This window comes from Engraulis encrasicolus, chromosome 11, assembly GCF_034702125.1.
Source record: "Engraulis encrasicolus isolate BLACKSEA-1 chromosome 11, IST_EnEncr_1.0, whole genome shotgun sequence".
Classification (NCBI taxonomy): domain Eukaryota; kingdom Metazoa; phylum Chordata; class Actinopteri; order Clupeiformes; family Engraulidae; genus Engraulis; species Engraulis encrasicolus.
In genome coordinates, this window is record NC_085867.1 from 17,636,804 (window position 1) to 17,663,351 (window position 26,548).

The 26,548-nt window shown below is 44.5% G+C and overlaps 2 protein-coding genes across 2 annotated transcripts; both read left to right on the plus strand.

Annotated features, from left to right (window-relative positions):
• Positions 1-866: 866 nt before the first annotated feature.
• On the plus strand, positions 867-9,407 carry zmynd19 (zinc finger, MYND-type containing 19). The gene is made up of 6 exons (XM_063210078.1): positions 867-1,103; positions 2,343-2,402; positions 3,191-3,297; positions 4,306-4,446; positions 5,859-6,039; positions 6,934-9,407. The coding sequence occupies exons 1-6, from the start codon at positions 1,053-1,055 to the stop codon at positions 7,075-7,077; spliced, it is 684 nt and encodes a 227-aa protein (XP_063066148.1). The 5' UTR covers positions 867-1,052; the 3' UTR covers positions 7,078-9,407.
• Positions 8,365-26,395, plus strand: LOC134458698 (uncharacterized). Its single transcript, XM_063211126.1, has 17 exons — positions 8,365-8,392; positions 9,465-9,491; positions 10,064-10,187; positions 10,862-11,084; positions 11,438-11,672; positions 13,853-13,947; positions 15,069-15,289; positions 16,960-17,086; positions 17,434-17,612; positions 18,118-18,349; positions 18,868-18,965; positions 19,498-19,974; positions 22,450-22,632; positions 22,913-23,109; positions 23,612-23,689; positions 25,798-25,885; positions 26,141-26,395. The coding sequence occupies exons 1-17, from the start codon at positions 8,365-8,367 to the stop codon at positions 26,259-26,261; spliced, it is 2,733 nt and encodes a 910-aa protein (XP_063067196.1). The 3' UTR covers positions 26,262-26,395.
• The last annotated feature ends 153 nt before the right edge of the window (positions 26,396-26,548 follow it).

Consider the following 26,548-nt stretch of genomic DNA (forward strand, 5'->3'; position numbering starts at 1 on the left):
TGTCAGAATAATGGCTAAATGCCATTTCTGTCTGGATCTTTACCCCAGACTCAACCAGTAGGCCTAGAGGACACTCAGAAGACATAAGACATATTTTAGGATTGCTCTTACATATCTGCAAAATATTTAAGTAAGCGCAGAGTTTCTGTCTTCCAACCTAAAAATCAAAAACAATTATTTCAGTCTTGTCTTTCATAAACAACGATGTGTAGTGTATTGAGTCTAGTTACAGTTTAGGTGAAACCAATGTGCTGCCAAATTAATAATAAACATTAAAAAATAAAACAATAATAACAAACTTTATTTAGGCTATCTTTTTTCATAGATCAGAGACTGGGTCATAAAAACTAGCCTATAATACACACCTTTAAATAAGATTATTACCCTTAAATAAGAAGAAGAGGAAGAAGAAAAAGAAGAAAAAGAAGAGGAAGAATTAGTAGCAGCCTAGTAAACATTAGGCTACTTCACAACAAAGCATAGTAGCCGATTTCCTTGTAGCAAAGCATTTACGTTGCCTTGATGATGGACTGGCTACATGAAACATCCTGTCTGACACGACATGTTAGAAAGTAACGCTTGTTTAGAAACAGTGTGGCACGAGACACCCAAACAATACTTTTCGCGCTAAAATTGCACTTTTCAGGAAGCACCAAGTGCGTGCGTGATGACGTAGAAGAAAGGGGCGGTAGTTTGTCCAAAGATCTAAGTTCTCATAGGCCAGTTAGAACAGACACTGTGCGTCAAGTATCTAAAGTCAAAGAACAGCAGCCATGATTGGACATGTGCATTTCTTTTCTCTGTTCCCATTGGATCACGTGTCCACATTCTCTGCTCCCGCCCCCTAACGCCGACTCGTTTTCCAACGACACTCAGCGGTGTCTCACGGAGGTTTGGAAGCGGGTGGGGAAGAGTCGAGCTTCGGCTGACCCTAATAAACCAAACTTGGAGCGACGTGGGGCTACGGGGTCGCCCTCACTAGTTCTTCTTAATAATTTGGATAGTGCCTCACCCGTCTTCTTCACGTTGCTCGTCACCTACTGACCCTCCTAATGTCGGATTTCAAGCTTGGGATTGTTCGACTTGGCCGTGTGGCCGGGAAGGTGAGTTGAATCCTGGGGCTGCCATGTGCGACAAGAAGGGGAGGGGATCACAAAACCATTTACAAAATGGCTTATTGAGGGCTCTTCGTGTAAGCTTACATATAAATATGCCTTTCTTAAACGCAGTCCGAACGATTTTTCGGTTCACGCCGTCGAAGTCGTTGTCAAAGAACACATATCACCTATTGGGAGCACATAAATAGCTAGCCAGCTAACAAGCTAGTTTGCTGAATTTCGGTTTGTCGCACGAAGCCGCCTACCAGGAGTGCCTACCCATTAGCCAGTTAGCCATCATCGAGAGTACCGTCACATTAAACTTGTTCTTATGATTCATTCGCTTCCTTGTCAGAGTTTACGCTTCCTTTTAGTCAATATAATATTTACAAATTGATAAAAGAAACCTGTCAAATGACTGCTGGATTGTGTATCTCACTTCTAATACCTTGCTAACTTTATACGCTAACAATTAACATACACATATGGGGCTAGCTGAAAATACCCTAGAAAGCTGTCAACAAAGACTTATTCCAGCGTGACAGCAACCGGCTTGTCTCTGACAGATACAACTCTTGTATAGCTAAGCAAGTCGTGTGATTTGTTGTAGTTTTTTCAGGTGATTATCCATCACTGTGCACCGAATAGCATCACGTTGAAATAAACGAGACTGTAGCATATGCGGTGGTATTGTGCTTATTTGTTTGCGATGGTTTATTTACCCCGGTAGTGTCAGCTTCTGTGTAACCTGCAGGACATGTTTAATTGCCGAATAAAATATTGAGGTTAGATGCACGTCAGAACTATTTGCCCCATAATCTCGTCGCTGCTCTTGGGGCCTATGGTCTTTGGCACTAGAGGGCAGTCCATAAGCACCAATAATGTGGTTAAACTTCTCAACGTGATGGCACTTCCATATTTATCCTACCTACACGCCACCCATGCGCATCACGTGAGAGACTAAACTTGTGTGATGTTATGTGGTTATGGCCGCCGTGCTGTGCGCTGCTGTGTCGTTTTGTTTTGTTTTTTGCGACCTATTGTATTCGGAGTATGTACATTTTGCTGTTAACTTTCTGTCGTACCAAGGAGGGCATCGTTTTTATATATTTGCGTTGTGATCCTCTCTCTGTGACTTGAACGTTTTTAGAACCTCGTTTAGCCTGCAGCCATAACATACTTATCTATAATATTTCAATATTTCCCATGTGTTAACCTATGCATGTGTTTTTACTGTGTTCGCAGACCAAGTATACACTGATTGATGAACAGGACATACCCTTAGTGGAGAATTATGCATTTGAGGTGAGATTCACTGAAGTATACACACTGTTAGAGGCACAGACATGGTCACATTTCATTCTTGCATACATTGAAGTCATTTTGACACATGCATTAAGGTTAAGATGGACTTACATCATGGTCTTACATGGTCATGGAAGTGACTTGTTTGTTCTGTGTGTGCTATTCTCCTTTTGCACCTGTTGCATTGATGGGGCAGCCTAGTGATTAGGGAGGTGGACTTGCGAGAGGTGCAGGTTCATATCCCACCCTTACCAGTCCTCCCCACATCCAGCCATGGCTGGAGTGACCGTGAGCAAGGCACCTAACCTAACCCCACATTGCTCCAGGGACTGTAACCAATACCTTGCCAATAATAACTGATATTCACTTTGGATATAATTGTCAGCTGAGTGTAATGTAATGTGATGGCCTTGAGCATAAACATGAATCTTAAATATGGCTTTATGAACGCAAATGGACAATAAGTCAGTTATAGGTATTATTTGGGTAGCAATTTCCTCCAAAGTGACTTGTATCAACCTGAAGCAAAAGGTTTGAATCTTGGCTAAATTCCAAAACCCAACTAAAACATCAGGGTGGAATGAAAGCTACCAGTTACAATTAAGATGTGACAGAAGATGTAGTTGTAAAAAAAAAAAAGAAAAACATTTTCCCAAACGTTAAAGTTTGATATTCCTAGTTGTGGTCCTACTAAGGCCAATCCAAATGGTGCGGCACATGTGGAAAAGCTGTTCCCTGTTGTTGGCCACCTCTGAGCTATTTTGTTCCCTGCTCCCGACTCCCCGTAGGCCCGTATGGAGGTAGACGCTGACGGCAACGGGGCTAAGATCTTCGCCTACGCCTTCGACATTGGCAAAGGCCGCTGGGCCGGCCGGCCCCTTCACGAGCTGCTCTGGTGAGTCACCATTTACTCTTGCCCAATCGCCTAAACCACGGCACAGACCACGGCTTAAAGCCCTACTGTGCGAACACACCAACATTGAGACAAAAGATATGTGAAGCTCCTAAGCATTGCTGTATTCAGCAGCAATGTCAAAAGTAGCAGAGTAGGATGGACGCAAGCCTCCCAAAATTCCAATTGGCGGCTGCGGCTGTCATCGAACTGTCGTGGCTCATTGCCACAATGTTCTCCAAACTGACATTCTCGTCAGCCAAAATGCTTCGTCTTGTCACTTTTCTCACCAGCTTTTCTGGTCAAAGTCAATTACTTCCAACTACTTTGTCTCTTTTGCTGCATTCTGTGAGTCACCATTACTGTTTCTCAAGCACAGTTGCCGCAACAGGCTTCACACCTTACATCCTTAAGGGGGTGTATTGCACACAATGTGGTGTATATGGCATGGCATTTCAGTGTTTTCCCTCAGCACCATTGAGTTAAAGCAGCAACCTTGACAATTAACACTTCCCACCTTGGCCAGGGGTGCATTTCTTGACCGTGTTGTTGCTAACTAGTTAGTAACTGAATAGGTTGCTAATGGGAAGTTGCCAACTTGGTTTGCAGAAACCCTGTCGCAGGCACTCCAGCTCCCCTGACAAGACAAAGATTTTGTATTGCAAACGTGATTTCTAAAGTCTGTTAACAAAACATTACATAAACTGTTTATTTTGCAGGCTTTCATAATATATTTCGAATGCAACCGCACAATATAGCCTTTATAATGATGACAGTCACATGTCTGATACTGGCAAATATGACACCAGATAAAGGTTACTCCACTCACTACAAACCTTTGGGTCCATTCTCTGCACAAAACAAGGTAGTAAAATAAAACCACAGCTTTCTTTTGTCCGAATTTAGACTCTAATCGCCCATCAATGCACATCGCCTCCAGGTGTATTAAGTTTTAGCCTTTTCTAGGTAATGCATGAGCTTGCGTGATTGCTCACACTTGTGTTCCCACAGGGAGAAGCACAGAGGTGGAATCGCTCCCAGTTTCCAAGTGGTCCACATTAACCAGGTGACCGTGGACAATCGCCTGGACAACCTGCGCCTGGTGCCCGTTGGGTGGACCCCCAAACCAGAGGAGCTGTCCAGCAAGCAGAGGTGAGCACTGGGGTGCCTTTTACTATTGTTAGCAACTTACTAGGTTGCAGTGCAATGTCCAATTGGCAACCTGCTAAGTGGCTAACTGGTTAGCAACAGTGCTTTTCAAGAAATTGGGTCAGACATACGGACACTTACCTCAACAAGTTACAGGATAGATGATGATGATGATGATGATGATGATGTTCAGGCATCTGCAGTAAACAAGTCACAGGGATGATTGGCGGATTCAGACCCTGTGTCTAATTCCAGTGTTTATCTGCAAGGAAAATGTGTTCCTGCACTGAGGTGATCTAGTTGTTTGTTCATAAGGTTTATCCAGTCTTATTGCAAGATGTTGTTCACGAGAACACGTGAAGATGTTTTCGTTAGTGCTGCCAACCCTGAAGTTAGTGGATATCACACCCTGTGAATATTCAAGTGTTTTAATAGTAAAAATCAATTTCCCTTGTTTCCTGTGAAGGGATATAGTTCTCTTTTTTAATTTATGCTGGAAGAGCAGGGGGCCTAACCGGTGTAATAAAAAGGTGTTGGCTAACGGCTGAGAAAAGGGGTCGCTGTAGGCGATTGTTATTTGCTTAGATAAGTCTAAATGCTTGTGAGTGTATGTCATCTACATGCAGGCACTATATGATGGTGCAATACTGTGTGTATATGTGAGTGTGTGTCAGGTCATGGTGCGAGAGCCATGAATGCCGGGATGTCAGGCAGGAAGCCTGTTGTGTTCTGTCATGAGAGGAACGATCTAGAGACTCTCATTGAAGTGTGTTCTAGTGAGCTTTATGGTGAGCTTTCCAGAGAGTCTCATGCACCATCATATCACACAGAAGCGATGTTACAAACAGCATGTAGTGAGTCAATACAGGACAACGCTGTTTCTTGCCATGAGCATGGTGACATGCAGGACCGTGCAGGTGTTCACGATGACGTGCGTACCTGCTCATACCCGGCCCTATCTGTTGTGATGTTCAAGTTGTCCTATGTTCTGTGGTTTACACTCATATGGAACATTAGGCTACTTGTGTGTGTGTGTGTGTGTTCGGGTCCTCAGCGTGGCAGTTGGTGAATGTATGTGTGTGTGCAGCGTCTGTTTCCTCTAGAGAGCATTTTTTTGAGTCCGTGCGTGTAGTACGGAACTGATGTTGAATGTGTTTGTGTCCTACAGAGGACTGTTGTCTGTGTGTTTTAGAGCAGGTTTCTATTTGCATCTTCCAAAGAACAGTCTTTGACTGTTTGTGTTGTCCCTGGGAATTGTCATTAAACGTGCGTATGTGCTTGTGTCTTACAGAGAACCGTCTAATTGAAAGTGTGTGTGCACGAGAGCTGTGTGTGTTTGTGATTGTGTGTGCGTTGGGGCCTGTGCTCCCTACGTGAAGTCATTAAAGTAGTCTGTGTGAATGTCTTGTCTTCAGAGAGCAGTCGCTGTACTGGCTGGCCATCCAGCAGGTGCCTGCCGACCCCGTGGAGGAGCAGTATCTGGAGCTGAGCCGCACGCGCTACTACAACGCCAACGGAGAACTGGTGGAGGAGGAGGAGTGCTCCTGCACCTACTACGAGTGCCACTACCCGCCCTGCTCGCTCATCGAGAAGAGGGTACGTACCAAAGAAAGTACATCTAACAAGAAGCGTCATTTTGTTTCTGTTCCGGTATCCACTTTGAGTGGGCGTGTTTTGCGTTATCTTTCTCTTATCCAGTATTTTTATACGTACCACACACGCACACCGCTACACTAACACGCCTACTACGGGTAGCCTCTACAAACGTCACACCGGTTATACGCTTCAGCCACGGCTATATTATTTGAACCGCCCACAACACGTGTCTTCGGCATGTTGAGCGTGAACAACGCAAGTCTACTGGTCCTTGTCTTTTGTTTCTTCTTTTCCCAACATTAACAGGGACTTGCCTTGACTTATCCCCTAATGTTTTCCCCCCAAAAAGGGGCATAACGCACATGGCACATGTCACGTCGGTTATACGAATACGTATGCTACACAATACCAACTACACTATTCACACTCTTCTACAATATTCCTCTTCCCCTGCACACTACACTAACATAACTGCTACAACTGCTGCTCGCTCACTTAGTATGTACACAGACACTCATGTACACTAATCACCTCCACTATACATTGGTTTACCGTTTGTAAACAATCCCTGGCTGCGCACTGCTCCACCTCTGATCTTTGGAAACTGCTGTTGGTTGGCTGCTGAGCATCTTGTCCCTCCTCACAACACGAATGTTTGTATATGACAAATCTCTGTAGAAGTAAGTGGCACTGATGAGGGGAGGTGCAGAACGCACACCAGAAACAGAGGTGCTGGCAACCAGTCAAATACTTGAAGGTGGAGAGAAGTGCCGCACACTCTCGAGTTAAATGAACAAGTTTTTAATGTGACAACGTTTCGGCCTAAGTAAGTGCCACTACCTGCCTGAACCATGACCTCTTTTTTTCCCTCTGCCCATCTCTCCTGCCCTCCAGCTGCGGGAGTTCAACATCTGCGGCCGGTGCCAGGTGGCGCGCTACTGCGGCTCCCAGTGTCAGCAGCGGGACTGGCCGGCCCACAAGAAACAGTGCCGCGAGCGCAAGCGCGTCTTGGCCCTGGAGTCGGAACCGGAGCGGTGATCCGTTTGGACCCCCACCACACACATACACACACCGCCACCGACGGAAAGCAAGGGGAGCGGAGTGGTTGAAAGAGGAGGAGAAAGGAGGGGGGTGAAGGAGGTTTCTTTATTTTTTGGGGGGGTGGGGAAAGGGGGAGGCTTGTGGAAGAAAAAAACAAGGGGTGTGGAGCTGAAAGATCGATCTGCTGATGGACAGAGTTTGACTGGGGGTGACTGAGGTTGGTAGGGCTTGGGTCGAGTTAAAAAAAAATACACATAAAAGAGGGGGGAAAGGAGAAAAAGAGAAAAAAAAGAAAACATCTTCCCTGAACTGTCAAACACCTGTGGCTTTTAACCTGGAAAGCCATAAGGGGAACATGGGAAAAATCATTCTCTTTTTTTCTTTCCTTTAACTTGTTTTGTTTTTTGGTGACAAAACATTTAGATTTTTTTCCTTTTCAAAAAGGGCAACCTCAAAAAAGCTCTACCTGCTGCTAAATGGATGTGTATTTTTGGCTATGAAGGAAAAGAACAAGAAGATTAAAAAAAAAATCTCACAAGAGAGAAGTCACACTGAACTCTTCTTTTTTTGTTTTTGTTTTAATTTCCTTTGATGGACTGCATCTAAAAAGTGTGTTGACTGTCAACATGACCTCTCACTCCTCTCTTAGTCTGTTGTACTTTCCCTTTTGCCCTCCTCTCCTCTCGCCTTCCCTTCCTTGACCGCCACCCAGCTGACCTCCCCCTTGATGGCCCCTCTCCTCGACCCCCAGTGTCACTTGTCAGCCGTTCTGCCATTGAGGGAGTCGCTCTGCCTTCCCACCGTTCCACAGACCCGTGTGTAAAGGGTCACGATACGGATCTCCCTATATCACTGCACCTGCCATCGTCATCCCTGTACTGGACTGGACTGCAGCACTCACGCTGCCTGTTGTTCCATTGATGCCCGTCGCGGTGCCCTGGGCCCTCCTGCCTCACTGTAACCACCGCCTCCGCAAGACTCCCAACCAATAGGGTTCAAGGGGTCTGGACTCGCTGTACTCCCCTGACACCTCTGGACCACTGTCCGCCTGGAACTGGACTGCTGCGCACATAACCAAACCAACCCCAAGGCATGTCTTAACACCTCTCCCCTTCTCATACACCTGCCTAGAGCAGACATGCGCTCCCCCCCCCTACCACCCCTCTGGCCCCCTCACACTACCAGTATTTTGTGTGTGTGCGTATGCGTGTGTGTGTGCGTATGCGCGTGTGTGTGTGTGCTTGTGTACATATATGTATGAGATGCCCTTATTGACTGAAGGACATGTATGAAGTGGTTGTTCTGTTCTGGGGTGGGGGTGGCGTTTGTACATTTTTTGTTTTTTTGCCTTTATTTTGTTTTTGGGTTGTTGTTTTTTTGTCATTTGCTCTTTTTGGGGTTTGGTTGTGGGGGTTGAAGATGAGTTTTCTGTTTGTGTGTGTTAAGATACTCTAAGTTGCCCCCCCACCCGACTCAACCTCCCCTCCCCTCAACCCCCCTTCAGATGCAGGCTTCGTAGCTGCGTTATTGCTGCCGCAGTGTCTGGTTAACCATGCCCCCTGCTGGTCATCTTTATCCACTTGTCTCCCAGTCTCGCGTTCGAGGGATGTCCTGGGAAAACTTGAAAAAAGAAAAACACAGTTAAGATAAGAAAATCCACATAACCTAAGTAGACTCAGATTGGGTTTGTGTTTTTTCCATCGCCCTTTTTTTGGTAATAAGTACGACAAAGCATTATTGTTATTTGGATTCCAGATTTGTTCTGTCTTGTGTGTGTGCTACGCATCTAAGAAAAAGAAAGAAAATGAATCTCAAACCTGCTACTTTAAGCTGGCCGACCCTAATAATGAATTTATTGTCACAGATCTGTGTGAGTGTGTGTGTGTGTGTGTGTGAGCGAGCGAGAGAGAGAGAGAGTGAATGTGTGTGAAGGATGTGTATATGTTGTCAAGGCCTGTCTTCCGTAAACGCCTAGGTGATCAAGGTCCAGTTCTGACACACACCCACACCCAAGTGTTAGCAGCAGAGATACATGTGACATGTATGTTTTTGTTTGTTTTGTTATGTTTTTTTGTTTTTTTTTGCTCATGGTTTTTACTCTTTATTTATCGGGGTGGGGTGAAGCACTGTGCACTGAGTATTCTCACACTTATCTGTGTTTAGGGGGAGAGATGTCAGAGTGAGGGCTGTCTGGGAAATATTTTTTTTCTAAGAATATTACAATACAAGAATAATTACATAGAATAAAAAAATATGTGAATGGGCATAAAGGTGGTTGCAAATGACCATCTCTCATCACTGTAAATTAATAAAAGGAATTAAATCGACCAGAATAGTCATGTGTGCTTACTCTTGTGTCTTGTGGCGTATGTCTGTTTTTATAGTATGTTCGTTTGAGCGGGATAACCAAGGTGGAGAGTTAAATATTTAGCCTGACCAACCGAATGACTAACCTTACACATGCATCACCATAGTGACCCTGGGCTGGGCTGGCTTGTCTTGCCTCCCCTTCTTCACATAAACTACCAGGCGCAGCCACAGCCCCTGCCTCCTGATAGCGTGCTCCATGGACTACGCTCAAAGACTATTTAAATGGAAACAAGAATAGTCTATTTGGTATTGTGTATGTATTGTGGTACAATTGTTCTTACTGATTTCCCCTCCACAACGACTGGCATTTCAAGGACTACTGTTTAGAGACGCATCTCACAGCATCTAAATTGCACTTGCATGATTTTAACCGTAAAGGCGCATTCCTTCAAAAGCTATCTTTGTGGTTTCGTTCGTTTGACAAGTTGGGGGACAAATGTGTTTTCCAGATAGGCCTAACAGATTCGGTGGAAACGTGGATACTGAAGTCTGCACGTCGTGCGTAATCTTCTGTTCCGACGCGCGCCCATGGCCTGCTGTTTGGTACCGTGCGTTAAAAGCAATTTCTTGGAATACCTTCTGTGCTGTAAACCTGCACATGTCCGGAGTGCAGTGGAGGGTCTTACCGTCTTGGCTCAGGAGAACAAGCGGTGTGTCGTGGAGCAGTTCCTGCAGGCGGAGAGGAAAGAGGACTGTATCCGCATGCTGATCCAGCTACTGAATTCATCAGATAATTGGTGGGTGAGATACATGTTGAAATGCGATGTCTGGGATGCAAAATTATATTTTGTACAAAAAAATAAACATGTTTATTTTTACATTATTTTATTATTTACCGACGTGTAAATTGAAGCCAAAATATGGTGTGGTAGGCCAAAGTGTTTGAAAGAAAGAATGATATGCAATAGACCTACTTTGGAGAACGAACAGACAACTGTTGTGTGGGAGGGCATTTCAATTAGGCGATATTTATGACTAAACGCGTTTTTAACTACGAGAACAGATGGCTGGAATGATAACACTGTACTGCCGATAACAAATGCATAGTAAAGTCCCTCAGAGGACATTAGACAAGAATGAAATGACCAATTAAAACCTTTCTTTGTTTGTTGTTTCATTACTGAGTGTCGTTTTAATATTAATTTGCCCATCGCACTGGTAGATGGGAAATATCACAGACAGTAAAGGACACACCAATCTCTCTCTCTCTCTCTCTCTCTCTCTCTCTCTCTCTCTCATCACATGCTCAGACTGGCGAATTTTATCAGGACCACATTGTACTACACTTTTAGTACTATGCGTGTTGTGTGTAGTAAAATTGTACTGTTATTGTATAATTGTACTACACACTTAGAAAAAACCCTGTTTCATAATTTTTATCCATTAAGGTGTAGTGTCACTATGTGTGCAGGCTATGTGGCAGCGCTGCCCACCTGTTTGAGGTTCTGCTGGAGAGTGAGGGCATTGGTGGGACACTGGGAGGATGCCCTCTGCTGGAGAGTGAGGGCATTGGTAGGACACTGGGAGGATGCAGCGAGGGCGGCGGTGGCAGCCTGATGGCTGTTTTGGTGCAGCTGCTCACAAAGGATGACACGGACATTGTCACAAATGCAGCTGGGGCCATAGCTTCTCTGGTAAATCTACTGTAGATATTCTACTGAAGGCCTCTGCACTGGTGCATTCCTGCTTGAAATCATATAGCAAGTTCACACAAACCTCTGTAGCCCAACATCTGAGACTATGCCCTCTGCTTGTGTGTGTGCATCCTTCAAAGCCGTTCTTAGATGCAAATCTTATGATTAATGATTTATTAATGATATGTGATTGATTTTAGCTTTAGATTTTACTTGTTGATTACTGACTTTATTTTGTTGACTACTTGTATGCTTGTGTGCTGCTGTGATTCTTATTTCACCAGTTGAATTCTCCTGCTTTTATTACTGTGAACCACATTGGCCTGCATGTATAAGACATGCCTTGCCTTCAGGTGGAGAGCTGCGAGGGTCGTGATTGGCTGCTGGGCCAGCCCGAGGTGTTCGGCCAGCTCCTGGAGAGCCTGTCGCGGCTGCTGAGCCACCCCAGGAGGAGCACACTCAACGCGGCCGCCCTGATGCTTGCACGCCTGCTCCTCAGCGAGGACGCCTGCCGAGGCCTCTCCACACACCCCGTCGCCAGCAGCACCTGTCACGCTCTGCTGAGGTGTCTCAGCCACACCGATAAAGGTGTAAAGCCCCAAATATACCCTGCATGCATGTGACAGTTATCTTTGTATTTTGTGTCTATACTATACAGTTGAGGACGATATTATTAGCCCCCCTCCTGAAATTAGACATATCTCTTGATTTCTCATTAAGAATGACCATTATTAACCGTTCCTGTTATTCTGGAAACAAATACACCATGGAGATAGTATCCAATAAGTTAAATTTGGACTTTTCCATTTTCACAATGAGTTTAAACAAAAAAGTGTAAAAATGGCAAGGACAAAATTATTAGCCCCCTTATCATTAATAGTCAATACAGTGCCATTTATGAACAAAAATTGACACCAGGCACTTTGATTAGTTGTTAACTATGTTGGCACATGTCCTACCAGGGATTTTGGCCCATTTTTTTCATTGCAAATAGTTAAGCTGGTCCAAATTGCATGGATGTTGAGGATGGACATTCATTTTCAACACTCTTCAAATACTATCTGAAAGATTGAGGTCTGAACCACTCCATGACCATGGTTTTAGTATCCTTGAAGAACATTTGAACTATTTTGGATGCAAGTTTTGGGTTATTATCCTATTGAAAGATCCAGTGAAGATCTTAGCTCCCGCTATGAGCATATTTTTGCAAGGTCACTTTCCACATTCTATCATAATTTTCAGTTTTTATGGTGCCGTACACCCAAACAAGGTTTCCTGTGGCTGAGGCTGCCACAGAATGATGCATCCACCACCATGTTTAATTGTGGAAACCATCTTATAACGATCCAAGGCCTATCCCTTTCTTCACCTGACAGAAGCAGAATTCATGCATCAAAGCAGGTGCAATTGAATATCATCAGATGAAAGCAGAGACGTTCAAAACTCATTTTTGACTTTCAAATGTTCACAGGCAAAGCTCAATAACACTCTGATATGCACTGCCTTTAGTAAAGGGGTTCTTCTGTGATGATGCCCCCAAAGCCCAATATGATGACAAGCCCTAACAACTGTCTTTCTTGGGGGGGGGGGGGGGAACCTCCAGGTGAGGCCAGGTCAATAACAATCATCTAGGCAGGTGTCCAATGCTTCTTTGGTCTAATGAGGCTAAGCAGTTTCCTCAGTTACACATTGTGGAAGTGCATCAAGTTTAGTCTGTTATTCAACCTCAGACACAGGGAGTCTGGGTCTGAATCTGGATTGCTGGGTCTTCCAACAACATTGTAACCCAAAGCATACATTTAGATTAGTTCAGAGGTTCTTCAAGGACACTAAAACCATGATATTGGAATCACCCGCTCATAGTCCAATCCTCAATCACACTGAGAGTATGTGGTTAATGTCTATGCTCAGCATCCATGCGATTTGGACCAGCTAGAACACTTTGCAGTGAAGAAATGGGCCAAAATCCCTAGTGGGTCATGTGCCAACCTAGGTAGCAACTTATCAGAGCCCGTTGTCAGTTTTGGTTCATAAATGGCGCCATATTGACTATTAATGATCAGGGGGCTAATAATTTTGTCCTTGCCATTTTTGCCCTTTTTTGTTTAAACTCATCGTAACAATAGAAAAATCCAAATTCAACTCATTGAACATTATCTCCATCAGTGTATTTGTTTCCAGAATAACAGAAACGGTTAATAATGGTCATTCTTACTGAGAAATCCAGAGAAATGTCAAATTTCAGGAGGGGGGCTAATAATATCGTCCTCAACTGTATGTGTGTTAAAGGAACAGCCCACCTCAGTGGCTTTTGAAATGGGGGCCGGGGACCCCTTGGCCTGGGGGCTGCAAGGAGATGCTATGGGGCCCGCAGCAGGTTGGGAGGAAAATCATAGCACAACAAGAAAAATGAATAATTGAATGAACGGAATAACGTAAAATAAAACAGATAAGCGAAACAATATTCTTATTCATTTTCATATTGGTTTTATTTTATATCATAGTAGGAGGCTGCCTGACAGTTGTGAAAGGGGGTGCCCAGAAAAAAAGAGTGCAGCCTGACCCATGTAAGGGGCCCTTGGCTGGAATCTACCAGTATATGAGGGGCCTTGTCATGCTAAAGTTTGGGAACCCCTGGTCCACCTCATTTCAGGAACTTGCTCATACCGATCAGCTGCATGGTGATGCTGTATATAAGGTGTGTACTGATGTAGTATGCACTGTATGGTGTTGCCGTGTGGTTAAAGTTGGCTTGTGTGTGTTTGCAGACACAGCCATGAACGCTGCCTTTGCTGTGGGTCGTCTGTGTGGCAGCAGGCAGGGCCGGGCTCTCATCCTGGCTCAGGACACACAGCATCAGCTGGTGAGGCACACACTCACACTCTCACTGTCTGGTGCAAAAACCAAGTGCAGTAAAACTCGGTCATATATGCAACATCATGTGCAATATTAATTGAGTTTGGATTCATAGTCTTTCAAATATTTAATGTCTAATGTAATGTTTTAAATTGCACTGGATTTATGTGGAGTTTGGTGTAAGTTGATTGCCAAAGTACCCAATTACTCCTTACAGTCCAAATGTGTCGCTCTCTCCAGTTGCAACCAAATGGTGGTTAGAGCTACACAGACAATATTTTCTTAACTGCATGGGCAAAAATGTCACTTTATTTAACCTACTTAAGCTACTATTTTAGCTACTGTATTTGTTAAGCTACATGTCCAATGCTGTATTTGTACATGTCATGATGTAACCTCCCTACAGCAACAGCATGTGTTGCTGTGCATAGTGTATAGCAGGGGTGCTCAACTAGAAACTGAAAAGGTCCACTCGCCAAATTTCGTATGTTTCCAGGGTCCAAAAAAGTCGCTACGGACCGATGCAGAAAATAGCCTCACTCGCTGGCCGCACTGGCCTCATGCTCACTCACTGAGTTGTCATAGTGATGATACTTTTATTTGTCATAAGACTGGCTTCGCAGAAATACACCTATAGATCGCATGGAAATCTCATGTATAATTTATACATATTATATACAAAGGGATTTTGTCTTGGTCCGGATGACATTGCGTTTGGGTCCGTATCCGGACCTGGGTCCGCCAGTTGAGCACCCCTGGTGTATAGCTTTTCTGTGTTGAGTGAGGCTGTGGGTGATGAGGCTAGTGACAGATTACTGCATGGGCCTACCGGGCCCACACCCAGGGGCCCCAAGAGTCAAGGGGCCCTGAAGCCCAAGCCTCTGTATTTCCATTTCTCATATTGCATTATAATGGCACTTAACAACTGAACATTTTCTCAGGTGACATTCCTTCCAAACCCCAACAACACCTCTCACATCTCTCATACCTGAAACGTTTTTTTTAAACTAGCAACATCCACAGAGGGGGGCTTTTTTCTTTTTGTCTGGCCCAGGGGCCCATGGACTCCTAATCCAGGCCTGGATGAGGCCCCATATGTCATGCTGTGTATGTACCTCCACGACACAGGTCAGCAGTCTGCAGAACCTATTGTGCTCCGGGGCCGGGCCGGAGGCGGGGCAAACGGCCTGCTTTGCCCTGAGTTGCCTGGCGACGGAGGAAGACGGGCATGCGGCGGTGCTGGGCTGGCCCTGGTTTCCCCGGCTACTGGACGGCCTGCTGCAGCAGCTGCAGAGGGGGCAGGAGGAGCCGGAGCCGGAGCGCGGAGACAGCCTCTGGTTCGCAGCCATGTGAGCACCGCCTCTGATTTAGGAGTTTAACCCTTTGAGGACTACAACCACATAACATGTGATCAGAGATTTTAGCAAGATTTGAACCCTTACTTCAGTACGATGTCACCAATGTTCTGCAGGACTCCTCAAAGGGTTAACTCTTGTCTCCACTTTTGTCGTTTTTACTTGTATGCTTAACATTTGTCTTCACCAGCCAAAATGAGTAGTTGGTGTTGGTATGGCTAGCCAAACACACTCTCAGTAATGGGTCAAAGTGGCTAATAACTTTTCTTTTCAAGTCAAGTAGGTTTTATTGTCAATTTCTTTACATGCACTGGTCATACAAAGAATTTGAAATTACATTTCTTGCTTTCCCATACAGACATAGACTAATCTAGGTAAGGACATAGACAGTATAGACATAGACAGTACTTATACATGGACTTAAGACAGTATGGACATAGACAGTGCTCATACAGACATTTAAAGTGCAAGACTGGACAACAGAATACTTGTAGAGGACATACATTAAGAGGTATTGTTGTGCTTTTGTGCTTTTCCTAAAAAAGTCCTTTATAGCGTTCTGACATGGTAATAGTAGCATTTTGAAGAAAAATAAATATTAAAAAGGTCTGTCAAGTACACCAGCAGCAGTGTGTGTGTGTGTGTGTGTGTGTGTGTGTGTGTGTGTGTGTGTGTGTGTGTGTGTGTGTGTGTGTGTGTGTGTGTGTGTGTGTGTGTGTGTGTGTGTATGTGTGTATGTGTGTGTATGTGTTTAGTGCAGGTAGAAGGTGCGGTGTGCGTCTGTGTGTGTGTTCGTGTGTCTGTGTGTGTGTGTGTGTGTGTGTGTGTCAGTGTGTGTCAGTGTGTGTATGTTTGGGTTTAGTGCAGAAAGTGCAGTGTGCTTGTGTGTGTGTGTGTGTGTGTGTGTGTGTGTGTGTGTGTGTGTGTGTGTGTGTGTGTGTGTGTGTGTGTGTGTGTGTGTGTGTGTGTTCTACCAGCCTACTGAATGTTCACCAGCATTTGGCCAGTTGGCGGTTGTTCATTTAGAGCCTTGCTTAGTTGCTGTTTCATTTGTTGCATTTTCATGCTTTCATTTTTTTTCTGGGGCACATAAAACGGTTTCTTCCTGTAAAACTCTCGCCACTATTCAAATAAGACCTTGCCTCGTCTGAGCCTCCCGTTCAACCTCCATCCAAACCGTATTTTACAGCTATGACAAAAATAAAACACTTAGATCTGGAGACAAGCCACAGGTATCCACAGTAGTAAGCAGAGACATGCCAAGCTTATGGCAGCCATAGTTCTGGATTGTGTTGGTCAAGAACTTTGGAAAATTAGATCACACACATCCACCTCAATGTGGGTGCTAGACCACCATTGGACAGTCAAACAGTGTGTGACACCTGTGACGCTCTTTTAGAAAATATATTTATTAGTGACATTTTGTATGTGAGGCACACATTCCATTTAACACCTATAGGGTATACAGTTTAACCCATTTCAATAGTGCACCACTCGTATTGGATGAGTGAGCTTGCTTTAGTTAGCCGTGGGAAGTTGAGCTTCAGTATACAGATACACTTGCAGATTTTTTCATCTGCCTTTTGACTTCCGTGCATGTTCTCTGTTCTGAGAGCATTAAATAAATATTTGACATCGTCCGTCCCTCTCTGTTCTTCTCCCAGGGCTGCCAGGGTGCTTGTCTCAAGGCCAGAGGGAGTGGTGAAAGTGAGAGAACACAGACTGCTGGAGAAACAGCTGCAGGTGCTCCGACTCACCATCACATTTGAGGAGTCTGTTGAAAAAGAAATGGCCAGTCACAAAATTGTGTGTGTGTGTGTGTGTGTGTGTGTGTGTGTGTGTGTGTGTGTGTGTGTGTGTGTGTGTGTGTGTGTGTGTGTGTGTGTGTGTGTGTGTGTGTGTGTGTGTGTGTGTGTGTGTGTGTGTGTGCACCTCAGTCCCACAACACAGTATTTGCTCCAATTCACCATCATATTGAAGGAATCCATGGGATAAAACAGGCATTGTGTGTGTGTATGTGTGTGTGTGTCTGTCTGTCTGTCTGTCTGTCTGTCTGACTGTCTGTCTGTCTGTCTGTCTGACTGACCCTCCATATGTGTGTCTGTGTGCTGCATATTGCATATGTGCATGTGTGACAGGACATGTCGCTGTGCTCCTCGTTGGGTCCGGAGGTTCAGGAGGAGGTGCATGCGTGTCTGAGGAGGCTGCTGCGTCTCCCTGCTCCCGCTCCAGTCAGCGCGCTCCGGCTGCCCTCAGGGGCCTACAGGGTCTCCTGGGAGAGGAGCGCGCCCCACAGCGGCCTGGACGCCACCTACTGGTCAGTCAGTCACACAGACGTAATCATTATTATGATTCTTTTTTTTAAATAATCATCATCATTATCATTTGTTATACTTATTTAACTATGAATAGCTAATGTATAACAAATGATGATGATTATTAAACTAATCATAATAGCGTAATTACAATAGTATGAATGCATTACATTGTACTGTAGTCAAAACAGTGTTTTTTGTAGGAAATTGGATTATTTTTTGGAGTTTGAGACTGGGGTGAATGCGAATCTTCACAGACGTAATTCACTGTAGTTGTAATATACTGTAGATTCAGCTCATTGTGTTCAAAATGTTCTGTATAATAAGTCAAATAAACAGACAGTAACCTTCATAATAAAGGTCACCAAAGCCCTGTGTATGGATTTTTCATAACCTGCCACCATTGCAGTAGATGGCCCTTCAATGCCACTTTTCAATGTTAAGTTGTCATAGGGACAACGTCATTATGAAATTGTATATGAAAACAACCTCGATATGCCTTCTTAGCCTCCAGGTGGGTGACACAGTGCTGTACCGCGGCCCTGACTGTCATGTGACTATTGCGGCCACCGAGCTGCCCTCCGTGGGGACGCTCCCTCTGCGCCTCAGCCTCTCCACCTGTGACGGCGACGTCAGTCCACTCAGCAAGCCGCTGTTAGTACAGGTAGAGGTGGGGACCGGCCTGAGGGGGCCGGCTCCTCCACGGGAGCTGCGCGTGATTGGGTGCACCTCCACACAGGTGCGTCTGAGCTGGGTGGAGTTTGGGGGTGGGAGTGGGATGGGGGGGGTGCTTTACATGCAATCACTAGTGAAAAAGTGAAAGTGAAAGCCCATTGGGAAACTCCAACTCCCATTGTCATTGTGACACAGCACTCCACAGCACACAAGTGAACACTGCACACTGCACACAACGAAATTGCATTTATGCCTCACCCGTGCAAGGGGGCAGCCCTCAGTGGCGCCCCATGGGGAGCAGTGCGGTGGGACGGTACCATGCTCAGGGTACCTCAGTCATGGAGGAGGATGGGGGAGAGCACTGGTTGATTACTCCCCCCACCAACCTGGCGGGTCGGGAGTCGAACTGGCAACCTAACCGCCCTAACCGCTCACCCATGACTACCCACTACTTTACTATGTAAAGAATGTGATGTTCTTATGAGTCCATTCTCAATTTAAGATACCCAGTTTTGCAGTACAGTAGAATGGTTTCTAAAGCCTTTGGTAAATGACTACTGTATGTGTGGTTGGATACACCAGGTGCATCTGAGCTGGGCGGAGCCTGAGGGGGAGGCGAGGGTGAAGGGGTATCACATCTATCATGAAGACGTTCTACTGGACAGCACCACTGAGCTGGGGTGAGGTGCACGCTTATACAACATACAACATATACACACATACAAAGCTGTAGAATGACTATGCTTAACTCAGTCACCTTCCCAAAACCTACTGTCATCTTGCCCATTCGTCACGTTATATTTAGTTGAATTTGGTTTTATGTAAATAGGCTTTCCTCCAGTGCTTTATAGTTAAGAAGGCAACAAGCACCTATCTTGACTAGGTCCCTGGAAGGAATAAAGATTTGGTTTTGGTTATGTAATTTCGTAAGTTGCTTTCGAAAAATGGTACGAGGGGTTGTTGTTTGGGGTTCTTCTTAATATCATTTAATTTCATATGAAACTGTACAACATATCCTTTTCAATCATTAGGACTATAATTGTCACATGCCCCTGATACCTTGCTGGCCCCCGGACTAACAAATGATCTGCGGTAAACACTTTATATGGCTGATGAGATATTGGCAAAAATTAGCTGCTCTATGTTGATTTTGGAAAAATCAAATGAAACTTGTCTAAATGACTTGATGTTGTGTTGTTCTGCCCACTGTAGGGCTACAGTGAGTGGCCTGCGTCCCTCCACCCACTACCTCCTGCGCGTACGTGCAGTCGGGTTGAATGAAACCGCTGGAGCCTTTGCATCCGTCGAGGCCCAAACAACCCCCAGCAGTGATCCTCACCAGGCCCTCCCAGTGGCGACGTCCCCTGACCGCCACCTCGACCACCACGCCCACCACGAGCACCACGCCCACCACGCTCCCTGCGCCCTCACCGTCGCGGTCCTGGGCCGCCACGAGCTGCACATCAGCTGGGGCGCTCCGCTCTCGCCGCTGGGCCGCCTGTTCAACTATGAGCTGCGGATGAACGGCCAGGTGGCGTACCTGGGCACGGAGCGCTTCCACGCGGCCCGCAGGCTGGCAGCCAGCACCGCCTACACCTGCACCGTCACCGCCATCACCTCCAGGGGGCGCTGCGACAGCCGCTCCGTCACCAAGAGGACGGCCAGGGACGAGTACCAGAACACACACAGGTAGTGTGATGCTACCTATGTGACAGCCAGGGCGAGCACGAGACAACACGATACAAGTACCAGAACACACTCCATTAGAGTAGTGGACTCTAGACCAGTGGTTCTGGAAGTGGTGGTCCCCGACTAGTGTGCCCGACACGGGTAGTCCCTGAGAGAGCTCAAGTAGTCCACATACTTCTACAAACGTAATCAGCGTTTTTCCAGACAAGCTAGCATAAGCTGTAGTTGTTATAGCTAGTTATAGTTAGTTATAGTTATAGTAACATTATTACAGTTTTTCTCGATTGCCTCCACACAAGTTCTGGTACTTCACACACAATTCTCGGAACATCTCACCCATTTCCCAACTCCCCTAACCAATGTCACTGAACACTAAACACAATTCCTACTTAACACTCAAATTCCAGTTTTAAAACACACTCTTTTCACACCATTACACACAATTCTCTGGATTACACTCAATTTTCATAAAGAAAAACACTGGGTTTCTCATGGAACACACTGTCATTCACAACACTACAATCAACTGCAACTATGTTCACTTCCTCATCACATGGGCAAACTCTCTTCATACCGGTTTACAATCTGAAATCATCACCCCATAAGGACACACATTGCATGTCATATTGATGAAAAATGAGTGGATGCAAGATGAAAACCCATTTGTTTAGTTTTTGAACTCAAAACTATGCTATACAAGACATAACTTCCATGTGGTTACCCAATATTTTACAATACATTAGTGCAATTTTTAAATATTTTTAAAAATATGTAAAATATATACACGTCTGTGTACTCTGAGTCTAAAAACAATATTTCAGTATTTTTCTACAGAAAAATACCCTCTTTAGTAAGTAGAACACTGAAGAAAATAAGTTTCTACTGTGTTTCAAGTTGAGTATAGAGGTTTTTTTTTCATAGCAATAGGCTATACAGTAATGTAATGGGTTTTTTGTACTGCCAAATAGGCAGTGGGGTTTATCTTTGTGTTATTTTTGTGAAAAAGACATAAAAATCTTTCTGTTTCTGTTTGTGTGTTGTGGGAATGAAGTTTCTCCAACTTATGTCACAGTATCCATGCAATCCAGAACAAAAAAAGCCCAAGTTACTGGGAGAAATTAGTTTTACCCTGTGCCCAACAGTGTTTTAATGGGTCTGCAAATGTGTATTGTAGTGACTGTCTGTGTGCGTCATTTGACGACAAAATGAGGTTTTTAGAAGAGAGTACATTGTTTTGAGACAAGACGTGCATTTTTCAGAGGTAGTGAAGAGTTTGGCCCGTTGTGTGTGAGGTTTGGAGATTTGTGTGTAGAGTTTTGAGAATTCGAAGACCGATTCCGAAAATTGTGTGTAGGCAATCGAGAAAAACTGTAGTAACATTTTCGTGAGTGAGCCCTTCAGTTGTTGACAGGTGGTCACAGAATTGTTTTTTTGTGTGTTTTTTAATTCCTTTATATTGCTGAAAAAGCTTTTGTACTAGAGGCCCCAGGTTCTAGAGGCCTATCTTGTTTTCACTTCTCAGAGCTGGTCTGGTGGACAGCATTCTTTTAACACAGTGGATCCCAAACTTTTCTCCCTGCGCACCCCCTTGTAGATTTCAATGTGGTTCGCGCACCCCCTAAGCAAATATTTTGGTGTGCTGAAGTATGATTCACTGCACATTATGCACAGTTGTTTTGGGGAATCCTATTTTCCAACAGTCTAGGAGTTAAACTACACTTCAGATGGACCATTCCAGCATACAATTCACCATACAATTAAAAACTACTTCATGTTCAATGCTGGATAAAAACCTCACATATCCACCATTGCTTCATTTAGCTCACGCACCCCCTTATGGCAGGCCGCGCACCGTATCAGGTCTTTTCGTCGAATGAATTGGTGAGAGGGGACCATTCGAACAAAACGTTGGACCATTAGTATAAGGCTGGGGATCTTTAGTCGAGGATGGTCCGTCTACCGCAAAAGCCAACGAAAGGTCCTTAAAATTGAACTAAAGATCCTTAGGTTTCAACTAAAGGTCCCTTCAGTCTGCCTATATTAGAAATGTAAATCAGATTTTTTAATGCTCATTTTAACAGGTTTTCTTAGAATCAGCTTTTTTCATGCTCATTTTAACGGTTTTGTCTATTTAAATATGTTCATTTGAACGGTTTTGTCTAGCCTATTTTAAATAGCCTATTTGTTTTTTGTTGATTTAAACATGTAAATCTATAAATAAAATGTACTTAGGCTACTCGTTTTTACTGGTAGGCTATGTTGTTGGTGCACGCACCCCAGTTTGGGAAACCCTGTTTTAACATAGACTGGGGCTTTATACAGCAAGAGTCTCTTTTCCTTCTGCTTGCATTTCAGAGATTTTTCTCTCTCTATCTGTCTGTCTTTGCCTCTGTCTGTTCTCTCTCTATCTGTCTGTCTTCGCCTCTGTCTGTTCTCTCTATCTGTCTGTCTTTGCCTCTGTCTGTCTGAATCTAGATGTCTCTACTCACCCAGCCGTCAGACTCCCACTCAGCGGGTCACCCCGTCTCCGCTGTCTCCCGAGGTCGCCGAGGTCAAGAGGAAGGTCAAAAAGTCACACTTTACACGTAAACATCTGCCCGAGGTCACGCACGCCGGCCGTCATCACCTGCGTGTGGTCGCAGACACAGACAGACACAGGTTTGTTCACAGAGAGTAGACTTGAACACATACCCGTACATACTTTGCCTATGTGTACACACATTAACATACAACTATTTATATTACGCAAACTAGGGCTCTTAATTTTTCATCACCTGCCAAAATGCCTTGTAGATCTTAATCTTACTCTCCAGACACACACTCACTAACGGGTCAAAGCGGCTAGAAAGTTGGTCTTTTCTACCAGTCAAACTGAAATTTCACCAGCATTTGGCTGCCGACCATAACTGATAACGCTCTGATATCTCTCATAACTAAGCATCCCAGATCACAATAAGGAGCGTGAAGTGAGGAGTCGGCTGGAAGGGACCAGGAATGCTGCTGAGCCTCAGGAGCCATGTCTGTCGAAGGCACAAAGGGGGTCGCCCTTCCCTTTACCCCCCAAGACAGAGCTCATCCACTGGGCTGTACAACCACCAGTGAACTGTGCTGGAGGTACAGCTGAAGACAGCTCAGGTAGGAATGTGGCTTCATCTTTTACATTAATAGCAGAGAGAGTAGAGAGAGAGGTTCCATTGGCCCATTGTTTCCTGGTTCTATTATGGCCCCCCTTAGGCAGACCTAGGCAGACCTAAGGACTGTTCTATTCATTGTAGGAGCATTATGACACGGCCCTTTAGGCAGACCGGAACCTGGTCATGTTAGGTGCCCATAGAAACCTATTATGTTGGCATATCTCTATAGAATATCTCTGTTAATAGTGCGCTGACGTTGAATAATAAGCAGAGTTGTAGAAGTAGAAGTATTATTAGACCTCCTTGATTATTACAGATGTAATTACACCAGTATAGTAATAGATTACAAAGTTGAAAACCATCTAAGAGTTCTTGCACTGTAAGAGTACTGTACATTTGATTAATTAATGTCTTCATTTTTATTTATGTTTAAATATGTGAATATGTATAGTTTTTCTTTCTCTCTTGTAATGCAAATGTAAATAATATGTCATGTGTCATAGGGACCTCACTGCAGTGGAGGATTACAAGAAAAGGCCCGGGGAAGAGAGGCAGATTGCCACTAATCACTTCTCACACATGTGAGTGTCACTAGGCATAAATCATTCTGCCGTGTCAGTAGACCTAGTGCATACACTCTAAGAAAATGTCCCTGCAAAATAACGGCAGTTACTGGCAATTATATTTACCTGTAATTCTACTGTTATTTCACACCAAAAATCAAATACAGCTCATTGCTGTTTAATGTATCACAGTATATAACAGTTTTTCAGCAGCAATTGAGCTGTTAAAATAACAGTACTCTACAGAACGTTCACAGTATTAGTATTGTTAAACTAAAGGTGCTCTACAATATTTATGCAGTAGTATAAGTAAAATAACAGTACATTTCAGTTAAAAAGTTGAATTGTACTGTGTGATGACAGGCAAATACTGGGTCATAGTTGTATTCATGAATATGGCCATGGCAACTTCCCACCCCACCCATCATTCTCCATAACTGTGGTACACTGGCCATGTTACCAACCCACCCTCCCATCGTTCACCATGACTGGAGTGCCTTGAGCATGATACTATGGCGCTATGCTGTATTGAGAAAATGGTTTGCGGTGGTCCTTTGAAAGTGTGGGCATGAATAACATTTCAGAGTACGCAGTGCTATGTTACAATGATAGTGTGCAAGGTGGGCTTTTTACTGTATCTCTTGATGAGCCAATGATGAATATAGCATTGGTCAGTCTTTAAATAAAATATTTTGCACCAAGTAGCACTACAAGCTAGCTCTCAAAGCAATGCCTAATTTGCAGCAGGCACATTATATGCAACAATGCCACAAATGATGCCACATACAGCAAGCTTTCACAAAGAGGAAAGTGTGCAAGCATGTAAGCACGCTTGTAGGCAAGCTTGTAGGCAAACAAGTGCTATGCTGTGCCATGCAGGCCAGCCAGCAGGCAGGCAAGCAACTGAAGTGTTGATAGTCCAGATTTATATACAGGTGCAAGAGTACCATGTGACCAGAGTCATCAGGCCCTTGGCAGGTGACGCCCGTAATTGAATAATGGCATAACAGTCCTACTCAGGTGAGGCCAGGCACTGATTAGCAGATTGGTTTAGATGGGGCTGCTTGTTGCAAGAGTGTTACAAGTTCTTAAATTGTTTCAGCCATTCACACTTTCATCACTATCAAAATGCATGTGCTACTCACACTTTGCTGCATCAAGCACTTTTTAAGTATTGTAGTTTCCTTAGAAATTGTTTCATCATGCTTGATAGTATCAGATAATCTTTAACCAGTCAGAATGACTTCAGTTCTTCAGGTGGTATTGAAGTTTGATGGTGATCACGGACAAGTGGAGGATGAATGGGTTTCAATGGTGCTGCCCAAAATAACTTGTTATTTTCTAGAGATGCACCGGATCCGAATCCGGATCCGGTTCCGGTTCCGGATCCGTCAGGATAATAGAGTTTTTCACAGGATCCGGGTCCGGCAGGATCTTAAGCAGTGGATCCGGTATCCGGCATGTTACCTAAAAATCAGGGTCTGGTGCATGTCTAGCCTAGGCTTTTCAGTCTTTCACAACCCCAATCACTGCATGGAGTGAGATCCCTTTGGAAGCGGCTATTGCAGGCAGTGTGGCAATAAGCCAATGAGTCTAAAAAATAGTTTGCGCCAACGTAATAAAAAGGGCCCACGTGTGCGAGTAGACTATATGTTTCAACCCTTTTGTAGGATCCGGTATCCGGTTCCGGATCTGGCAGGATCTTAAGCAGTGGATCTGGTATCCGGCAGGATCCTAAAAATCAGGATCCGGTGCATCTCTAGTTTTTTCCACAACGGCGAATACTGCTATTGTGCAGTACTTACTGTTTATGCTCAATATGTGACTCAAAGTAATATTTTCACAGTAGTTGTCTGTTTTTTCGAAAAACAGTAGAATGCTGTTGCAGAATTGCCGTAAATTAACAGCTATTTGTTACAGTGTACATCATACCATGGTTTATATACTTTTTTACATTCAAATAAAGGGGGGGGGGGGTTGTCAGTTCAGCAAGCATCTATAGACAGTTTAGAGAACCTGCTAATGTGAGAGCGACCCTACAGTGTTGTGAGGTAATGTTATGCATAATGTCATATCCGTTAATTGCCTGACAGGTGATGTCATGTCTGTGCCCATGTGTTCGGCAGGCAAGGCGAGGTCCATCCAGCCGGTAACTTTCTCCTGGAGCACTCTGGATTGGAGTCGACTCCAATCTGACAGGCTGCTTCCAAAGAGGTACACAACCTCCAGCATGGCATATACATCATGGCATACAGTTCATCATACAAAGATAAAAGCATATGTTGCCAAAAATTGAGTTTATACTGGAGGATGACTTAATAACACCTTCTTTTGTCTTGTGACTGAACGCGTTGGTTGTTGTGATTAAGAAACTATAGAAAACAAATGGGCAGAAAGACTGCCAGACTGACAAACAAGTGCACTGTATATCCAATCTCTAAAAAGCCACTGTTCCCCATCTCTCCACAGACTGGGGATGGGACATAGATTTCACAGTGAGCCCATTGCCACTAAGCCATCATCATCATCATACCACCACGTTGCTTGGGGAGTGACCAGCATGTGGACCCAGAGGGACCACATCCACTAAGTTCACCTGTCCATTGCATAGTGCCTATACTGTTGGTCTTAACTTGCCTGATTATCATAGACTTGCAATCGAGATTCGATCAACGCCGCCGAAGGTGTTGCGTCACCAGGAGGGCGCAGCCTGGCTAGGTCTTTACCACACTTTCTAAGGTGCCGTTTCCACGTAGCTGGATATTTTTATATGTGGATATTTTTTTCTCCTGCTTGTATTGATTTTGTATTGGTTTTGGACTTCCGTTTCCACTTAGCAGATATTTAAAAATCCAGGTGCAGGAGAAAAAAAATAGC

What these genes read in the sequence shown, in the direction of transcription:
- zmynd19 (XM_063210078.1), top strand. Translation starts at nt 1,053, where the DNA reads ATGTCGGATTTCAAGCTTGGGATTGTTCGACTTGGCCGTGTGGCCGGG. An exon ending in TTGGCCGTGTGGCCGGGAAG is followed by an intron (nt 1,104 to 2,342) that starts GTGAGTTGAATC and finishes CTGTGTTCGCAG; the next exon opens with ACCAAGTATACACTGATTGA. An exon ending in CCCCTTCACGAGCTGCTCTG is followed by an intron (nt 3,298 to 4,305) that starts GTGAGTCACCAT and finishes GTGTTCCCACAG; the next exon opens with GGAGAAGCACAGAGGTGGAA.
- LOC134458698 (XM_063211126.1), top strand. Translation starts at nt 8,365, where the DNA reads ATGTATGAAGTGGTTGTTCTGTTCTGGG. An exon ending in GTTTGAGCGGGATAACCAAG is followed by an intron (nt 9,492 to 10,063) that starts GTGGAGAGTTAA and finishes TCCGGAGTGCAG; the next exon opens with TGGAGGGTCTTACCGTCTTG. An exon ending in GGCCTGGACGCCACCTACTG is followed by an intron (nt 17,613 to 18,117) that starts GTCAGTCAGTCA and finishes ATGCCTTCTTAG; the next exon opens with CCTCCAGGTGGGTGACACAG.